The following is an 8,962-nucleotide window of genomic DNA, read 5'->3' as shown; positions in this document are numbered from 1 at the left end:
CGCGTCCTCGGGGCCCCAGGTGGCCGCAGGGTGGCCTCGGAGTGGCCCGGGAGCCCCGCGCTCGGGCTGCGGGCGAGGCCGGCGGACGGAAAGCGAGATCGCACGTCGAGCCAGAGCGCGCCGAGCCGACGGGAGGGAGGCGGGTGGGGCGAGCCCGGGCGCCCGTCTCGGTGCGGGAGCGGCCGGCGGAACCTCCCGAAAGAGCGGCCCTGTCGCCGTGCCGCGGTGGGGGAGAGGGACGGGGACCCCGGGACGTGCCGCCTGCACGGGGCGGGTGCGGAGGCTCCGCTTTCCCCCGGGGGCGCGAGCATTTTTTGAGAGAACATTCATTATGTCCACCCGCGTCCTCGGGACAAGCAACGTACAGCTGCTCAGACCCCTTTCTCCATTGACCCGGGACTACACTAGTGTCCGTCTCTTGCGACTCTTTGCGAAGTTTTTTTCTTTTTTAAATTAATTAATTAATTAATTTATGGCTGTGTTGGGTCTTCGTTTCTGTGCGAGGGCTTTCTCTAGTTGCGGCGAGCGGGGGCCGCTCTTCATCGCGGTGCGCGGGCCTCTCACTATCGCGGCCTCTCTTGTTGCGGAGCACGGGCTCCAGACGCACAGGCTCAGTAATTTTGGCTCACAGGCCCAGTTGCTCCGCGGCATGTGGGATCTTCCCAGACCAGGGCTCGAACCCCGTGTCCCCTGCATTGGCAGGCAGATTCTCAGCCACTGTGGCACCAGGGAAGCCCTCTTTGCGAAGTTTTTTGCCGTTTGTTCTGCTGAGCAGCGTTTTAGAGGCATGTTCCACTTAGCGTGTAGATGCCATAGATGTAGACACACCTAGATTCTTCTGATTACTACCACTGTTTACCTTCATCATTCTTTTTGAGTCCCCGAGTCTATAGACACGAGGTCCACTATTACTCAGCCTCTAAGGCACCCAGCTGCTTCGCTAACGGTGCATCTGCTTTGAAGACTCACGATATTCAGGTGAGGGTCTGTCACAGAGCGCAGCACTTACAAAGCCAGCTCGAGGTGGCTTTCCTTGTTGCCCTTCGGAATGTGAGACATCTTAAATGTTTACGGCAAATTGTCAGATGATGCAGGAAGGTGCTGAACCTGGACTGCAAAGTTCGTGGCAGATTTTTTTCCAATCCTGTTTTCTATCTTGTCCTGACCAGACTGGCTTAGGAAACTTTATTAGTACTTCATCCACCTCGGGAAGGCATGGGTGTCCGTACCTCTTATTACATGTGCTTCGTTCTCTTGAGGTGCAGTGGAGGTGTGGCAGGCGTGGACTTTGCACAGCTTATAGGCGTGTGGGGCATGTGATGGGGTGGTGAAGGAGGAGACTTAGGGCACAAGACTACCTAGATGTCATCTTACCAACACTCCAAGACATAAACCTGGGCCTCTCAGGCTATGGTTGGGAACTTTTTATAATGAGGGACATAGTCGTTTCGACAGTCGATGCTCTTTGGTTGAAAGGAGTCCCTGAAACACACCCCATAGTCAGTTTCCGCTTGTCTCTAAGTTCTGCAGGAATCCCGTACTGCCACTAGATGGCGATCATTTGTCAGTGCTCACAAGCCGCTTTTCACGCAGATCCTGTCGGGAGTGCTCATTCCGTCTTCCTTTTAATTGAGCACCAACTCTGAACCAGGCCCTATGCCATTGGCTAGAGAGAGCAAAAGAGACTTTACCCCTGTCCTCCAGAAGTCCAGAGTCTCACATGTGTTACACAATGACATAACGAAGCTACTTAGTGGCACAACTAGGGCAATAACTTAGTTCTTTGCGCTGCCAGCCAAGTAGCTCTCTGTTAATGTTTGTAAACCACAGATGGAAGCTAAGTCTGTATTTAGGTAAGTCCTTCAGTCCGAGGTAAGCTGGTGTTTCATTCTCGAATCTATGAAAGATAGTTTTATCACTGCTCTTTACATTTCAAATTTAACTATAGTTAATTTACAATATTGTGTTACTTTCAGCTGTACACCTTCAGATTTTCTTCACTATAGGTTATTACAAGATATTGAATATAGTTCCCTGTGCCATACAGTAGGTCTTTGTTGTTTATCTATTTTATATATAGTGGTGTGTATTTACTAATCCTGAACTAACTTATCCCCTACCCTTCCCCTTTGGTAATCACAAGTTTGTTTTCTACGTCTGTGAGTCTATTTCTGTTTTGTAAGTTCATTGGTATTTTTTTTTTTAGATTCCACATATAAGTGAAATCATATGGTATTTGTCCTTCTCTGACTTACTGCACTTAGTATGATAATCTCTAGGTCCATCCATGTTGCTGCAAATATTTCATTCTTTCTTATGGCCGAGTAATATTCTGTTGTAGATATACGTACCACATCATCTTTATCCATTCGTCTGTCAACGGACATTGAGGTTGTTTCCATGTGTTGGCTACTGTGAATAGTGCTGCTATGAACATTGGGGCGCATGTATCTTTTTGAATTAGACTTTTCATCTTTTCCAGATATATGCCTAGGAGTGGGATTGCTGGATCATATGGTAGCTCTATTTCTACTTTCTTAAGGAGCCTCCATACTGTTCTCCATAGTGGCTGCACCAGTCTACATTCCCACCAACAGTGTAGGAGGGTTCCCTTTTCTCCACACCCTCCCCAGCATTTATTGTTTGTAGACTTTTTGCCATTCTGACAGGTGAATTACTGCTCTTTTAAAAGATGGTTGATTCTTTTCTGTTTTTTCTTTCACAGATATACAAACTTATTCTTATAAACAGCCAAATGATCTAGGAATAAATACAGTAAAAAGTGAAAGACCCTCTTTAATTTCCCCCACATCCTACCCTTCCTGTGCATCCCTCCTCATTCCCTTCCATGCCCCTGCCTAGGGATGACAACTGTTAGAAGTTTGGTTAGTGTTATTCTTTAAAAATTTCGAAGAAGATACAATTTTCTTTTTGCACAAATGAGATCATACTATACAAACTGTCCTGCGATTTTCTTTTTTCACAACAATCCTGGACATCTTTCCAAGTTAGTACGTATAGATTTGCTTCATTCTTTTAAACCATTGCGTAACATTCCTGGTCATAGACATAACATATTTTAACAATTTCTCTGTTGATGAACAGTTATCTTGCTTTTATTTTCTCAACTTTAAAGAATGCTGTAACAATGATGATAATAAAATTATAATAATTCACATTTATTGAGTGGTTGTATGTGCCAGACACTACACTAAAGACTTTACTTGAATTATCTCATTTAATCTTCAAAACAACACTAAGATCCAGGTACTACTTTTATCTCTGAATACAAGTTCTTTGTTGGGTATATAATTTGCAAATATTTTCTACCAGGCTATAGTTTGTTTTTTCTTTCTCTTTACAGTATCTTTTACAGAACAAAGATTTTAAAGTTTTGATTAAGTCCAATTTGTCAGTTTTTCTTTTATGGATCATGTTTACCGTCAAATCTAAGAATTCTTGCCTAACCCTAGATCCTGAAGGTTTTCTCTTATGTTTTTTCTCCTAAAAACTTTATAGTTTTACACTTTAGACCAATGATTCATTTCAGTTAAAAATTTGGTACAAGGTGTAACATTCGTGTTGTGATTCATTTTCTTGCAAACCAATTACACTTATTGAACAAACTGTCTTTATTCCATTGAATTACTTTTGCAACTTGAATGGACCTAGAGTCTGTCATACAGAGTGAAGTAAGTCAGAAGGAGAAAACAAATACCGTATGCTAACACATATATATGGAATCTAAGAAAAATATAAAAAAGGTCATGAAGAACCTAGGGGTAAGATGGGAATAAAGACACAGACCTACTAGAGAATGGACTTGAGGACATGGGGAGGAGGAAGGGTTAGCTGGGACAAAGTGAGAGAGTGGCATGGATTTATATATACTACCAAATGTAAAACAGATAGCTAGTGGGAAGCAGCCGCATAGCACAGGGAGATCAGCTCGGTGCTTTGTGACCACCTAGAGGGGTGGGATAGGGAGGGTGGAAGGGAGGGAGACGCAAGAGGGAAGAGATATGGGGACATATGTATATGTATAACTGATTCACTTTATTATGAAGCAGAAACTAACACACCATTGTAAAGCAATTATACTCCAATAAAGATGTTAAAAATTTTTTTAAATCAATTGGTCATATTTATGTAAGTATTTCTGTGTTCTCTAGTCTGTTCCCTTTATGTCTTTGTTCATCATTATGCTAACACCATGCTGTTTTGATGACAAGAACTTTATATCCGGGGCACGAACCCGCGTCCCCTGCGTCGGCAGGCGGACTCTCAACCACTGCGCCACCAGGGAAGCCCTATAGTAATTCTTGAAAGCAGGCAGTTTTAGCCCTCCAACTTAGTTTTTCTTTTCAGAGTTGTTTTGGCTATTGTTGGTCGTTTGCTTTTCCATACCAGTTTTAGAATTCGTTTGTCAGTTGATTTTTGTTTATGAACCTTGTATTCTGCAACCTTGCTAAACTCACTTATTTATAGTTTGAACTTTCAATACTATCAATATTGTATAAAAATGATGAGAACAGACATCCTTGATTTTTCTTGATCTAAGGGGGAAAGCATTTAGTCTTTCACCTTTTAAGTACCTTAGCCGTAGGCTTTTTGTGGGTGCCTTTTCTCAGGCCGAACTTCCCTCGTATTGCTAGCTTGCTGAAACTTTTTATCGTGAATTGGATTTGTTAAGTGCCTTTCTTGCATGTGTAAAAATAATAATATGCATTTTCTTTTTTTTTTTTTGTCTGTTACTATGGTGAATTATTCTGATGGATTTTTGTATCTGGAGCCAGCTTTGAGTTCCTGGGATAAACTTCACTTGGTTGTGATGTTTTATCCTTTTCATGTTTTTGTTTTTTTTAAATAAATTTATTTTATTTTATTTTGGGCTGCATTGGGTCTTAGTTGCTGCACGCGGGCTTTTCTCTGGTTGCAGCCAGCGGGGGCTACTCTTCGTTGCGGTGCGTGGGCTTCTCATTGCGGTGGCTTCTCTTGTCGGGAGCACGGGCTCTAGGCGCGCAGGCTTCAGTAGTTGTGGCACATGGGCTCAGTAGCTGTGGCTTGCGGGCTCTAGAGCACAGGCTCAGTAGTTGTGCCACATGGGCTTAGCTTAGTTGCTCCACAGCATGTGGGATCTTCCCGGATCAGGGCTCAAACCCGTGTCTCCTGCATTGGCAGGCGGATTCTTAACCACTGCGCCACCAGGGAAGCCCCTTTTCATGTATTGCTGGATTTAATTTGCTAATATTTTGCTGAGGGTATTTGTGACTTTGTTCATGAAGGATATTGATCTGTAGTTTTTCTCTTTTGTACTATCTTTCTCTGATTTTGACATTAGCATAATGCTGGTAACCACTACTCTCTTCTCTGTATCTATGTGTTTGTTTTTGTATGTTTTGTTTGATTTGTTTATTGTATTCCACATATGAGTGAAATCATATGGTATTTGGTATTTGTCTTTCACTTATTTCACTTAGCATAATACCCTCTAGGGCCATCCGTGTTGTTGCAAATGGCAAGATTTCAGTCTTTTTCGTGGCTGAGTAATATTCCATTGTGTATGTATACACATCTTTATCCATTCATCCATCAGTGGGCACTTAGGTTGTTTCCAAATCTTGCCTGTTGTAAAGAATGCTGCAATGAATATAGGGGTGCAGATACCTTTTCTAACTAGTGTTTTCATGTTCTTCAGTTAGTATTTATTGTACTCACTGTATTTTACAAATAGTTAATCAACTGATTCAACACCATTTGTTGAAGAGTCCTTCCTCTCTATATATTTTCATTATATGTTGCCAGAGAGAGTGTATTTTTAAGGAATATATGCATATGATTCAAAATCAAAGCATATCAAAGTATATACAGTGAAAAGTAAGTTTCCCCCTCCAGCTGCAAGCATTGCGGATTTTCCTTCCAGATATATTCCATGCATATACAAGCATATTTTTTGAACAAATGGTAGTATACTATATTCACTATTTTATAACCCTCTTTCTTAGTATATTTTGGGGATTGTTCCATATCAGCACATAGAGATCTTTCTCATTATCTTTAACAACTTCATAATATTTCACTGTATGGAGCTACTATGATAGACCTTTTCTTGTGTCCAGTCCCATGCTACTATAAACAATGCTGCCATGAATATCTTTGTACATTGGTCTGTGTAGTCATATGCAATTAATTCTGCTTGTAAAAAAATGCTTAGAAGTGGAATTTCTTAGTCAAAGTGTATGTGAATGTAAAATGCCAATAGATATCAAAGTGCTTGTCTCTCTGCAATGCCCCAAATATAGTGTATTATCAAACGTTTTGATCTTTGTAAAGTCAATAGTTGATAAATGGTATTTTATTTTAACTGAATTTCTTTATGAGTGAGGTTGGGCGTCTTTTCATATATAAAGGACATTTGTATTTATGTTTGTACAGCATGATTTTAATTGCAACCTAAGTCTTAAATCCTTTCATGGGTCTATTTTGGGGCAATTTTGTTCAGTTGCTTCTTCTGCTTTTATCTCAGCTTTTAAACTGTTATTGAATAAGTATCACACTTACATGATTCAAAAATGAAAAATCTCACCCTCACCTCTGTCTTCATCCATCTTAATTGCCCTTAGCCTTCAAGTAACCATTTTTCTTAGTTTTTTCCTTCACACTTCCAGTATTTCTTTCTATAAATACGAGGACATATGTACATAGCTTCTTTTTTAAATTTTTAAATTTTATCTGCGGTACGTGGGCCTCTCACTGCTGTGGCCTCTCCCGTTGCAGAGCACAGGCTCCGGACACGCAGGCTCAGCGGCCACGGCTCACGGGCCCAGCCACTCCGCGGCATGTGGGATCTTCCCGGACTGGGGCACAAACCCATGTCCCCTGCATCAGCAGGCGGACTCTCAACCGCTGCGCCACCAGGGAAGCCCTGTACATAGCTTCTTATGCCCCACTTTCTTACACAGTATCCCATTCTATATCTTAGTCTGTTCATTTAAGAAGACATACAGACAAGCACAGGGAGCTCTACTCAGAGATCTGTGGTGACCTAAATGGGAAGTAAATCTAAAAAAGAGGGGACATATGTATACATATAGCTGATTCACTTTGCTGTACAGCAGAAGATAACACAAAATTGTAAAGCAATCATACTCCAATAAAAAAAAAAAGAAGAAGACATACAGTCAACAAGCACATGAGAAGATGCTCAACATCACTAATCATCAGGGAAAAGCAAATCAAAACTGCAGTGAGATGTCCCCTCACCCCCGTGAGAATGGCCACCATCACGAAGGCCACAAATAACAGATGCTGGAGAGGGTGTGGAGAAAAGGGAAGCCTCCTGCACTGCGGGTGAGAATGTAAATTGGTGCAGCCACTACGGAGAACAGTATGGAGATTCCCCCCCAAATTAAAAATAGAACTACCATGTGATCAACCAGTTCCACTTCTGGATATTTATCCAAGGAAAACGAAAACACTAACTTGAAAAGATATCTGCACCCCCATGTTCATTGCAGCATTATTTACAATATTCAAGGTGGGTGTGGAAGCAACCTAAGTGCCCATCAACAGATGAATGGATAAAGATGTGGTACAGGGCTTCCCTGGTGGCGCAGTGGTTGTGCCCGGTGACCCCAAAAAAAAAAAAAAAAAAAAAAAAAGATGTGGTGCATACATATACATACAGTGGGATATTACTCAGCCATAAGAAAGAATGACATCTTGCCCTTTGCAGCAACATGGATGGAACTTGAGGGCATTATGCTAAGTGAAGTAAGTCAGACAGGGAAAAAGACAAATGCCATGTGATCTCACTTTTATGTAAAATCTTAAAAAACAAAAAAGTTGAACAGGAACTCAAAGATACAGAGGAAAGATTGGTGGGGGATGGCGGTTGGGGGGTGAAATGGAAGAAGGTGGTCCAAAGGTCCAGGCTTGCAGTTATAAAATAAATAAGTCCTAAGGATATAATATACAGCATCTCGACTATAGCTAGTAACACCGAATTGTATATATGAAAGTTGCTAAGAGAGTAGATCTTGAAAATTCTCAAAAAAAAATTTTGTTCTAGAATTCTGCCCATGTCAGTGACCAGAGATCTTCACTATTTTTTGACAGCTGTACAATGTCCTGCTGTGTGGCTGTAGCATGTTTATTCAACCAGTTCCCTATTTTGGACACCTGAGTTGTTTCCGCTCTTTTGATTTTGCATCCATTGCCACAACTAGTCGCATGGTATATGTGACATTTTGTACTTGTGCAGGTATATCTGTATGATTCCCAGAGCTGGGATTGCTGGGGCTATGAATCTATACATATAGTAGACATTAACGAATGTTCCATTTTGCATTCCTTCCAGCATGTGTTGTTCAACTTGGGGATTTTTGCCATCTGATAGGTGAGAAATGGTATTTCTGCGTCGTTTCAATTTGCAGTTCTTTTATTCGGAGGGAGGTTGAACATTTCTTGACATGTTGGTCTTTTTAGTCGCAGTTTCTGAGGGGTGATAAGTCCTTTGTGAGAAGAGATTTGTATACGTTTCCCCAGTTTGTCACTTGTATTTTGACTCTGGTGTGTGTGTGTGTGTGTGTGTGTGTGTGTGTGTGTGTGTGTGTGTGCACAAAGGGAAAAAATGTATGTAGTAGAATGTGTCAGTATTTTCTTTTACAGCTTCTGGATTCTCAGTCAGATTTAGGAAGGCCTTTTCCCCCTCCCTGGTTTTAAAGGAATTCACCTGTGGTTTCTTCTGGTGCTTGTATGGTTTTGTTTGTTTGTTTTTAATTAATTTATTTTATTTATCTATTTTTTGGCAGCGTTGGGTCTTCGTTGCTGCGCGTGGGCTTTCTCTAGTTGCAGTGAGCGGGGGCTACCCTTTGTTGCGGTGCACAGGCTTCTCACTGTGGTGGCTTCTCTTGTTCGGAGCACGGGCTCTAGAACACAGGCTTCAGTAGTTGTGGCACGC

At 41.7% G+C, this 8,962-nt stretch overlaps 1 protein-coding gene across 1 annotated transcript in view; it reads left to right on the top strand.

Moving 5' to 3' along the window:
• Positions 1–8,962, top strand: part of GAB3 (GRB2 associated binding protein 3) — a 70,831-nt gene that overhangs the window by 412 nt on the left and 61,457 nt on the right. Inside the window, exon 2 of the mRNA XM_024768926.1 lies at positions 20–274. Within this exon, the coding sequence (XP_024624694.1) occupies positions 20–274 (255 nt within the window). The remainder of the gene's footprint in view (positions 1–19; positions 275–8,962) is intronic.

The sequence above is a fragment of the Neophocaena asiaeorientalis genome, unplaced genomic scaffold (assembly GCF_003031525.2).
Source record: "Neophocaena asiaeorientalis asiaeorientalis breed wild unplaced genomic scaffold, Neophocaena_asiaeorientalis_V1.1 scaffold811, whole genome shotgun sequence".
Classification (NCBI taxonomy): Eukaryota; Metazoa; Chordata; class Mammalia; order Artiodactyla; family Phocoenidae; genus Neophocaena; species Neophocaena asiaeorientalis.
Note: the sequence above shows the minus strand (reverse complement) of the source record. Positions and strands in the feature narration are given on the sequence as shown.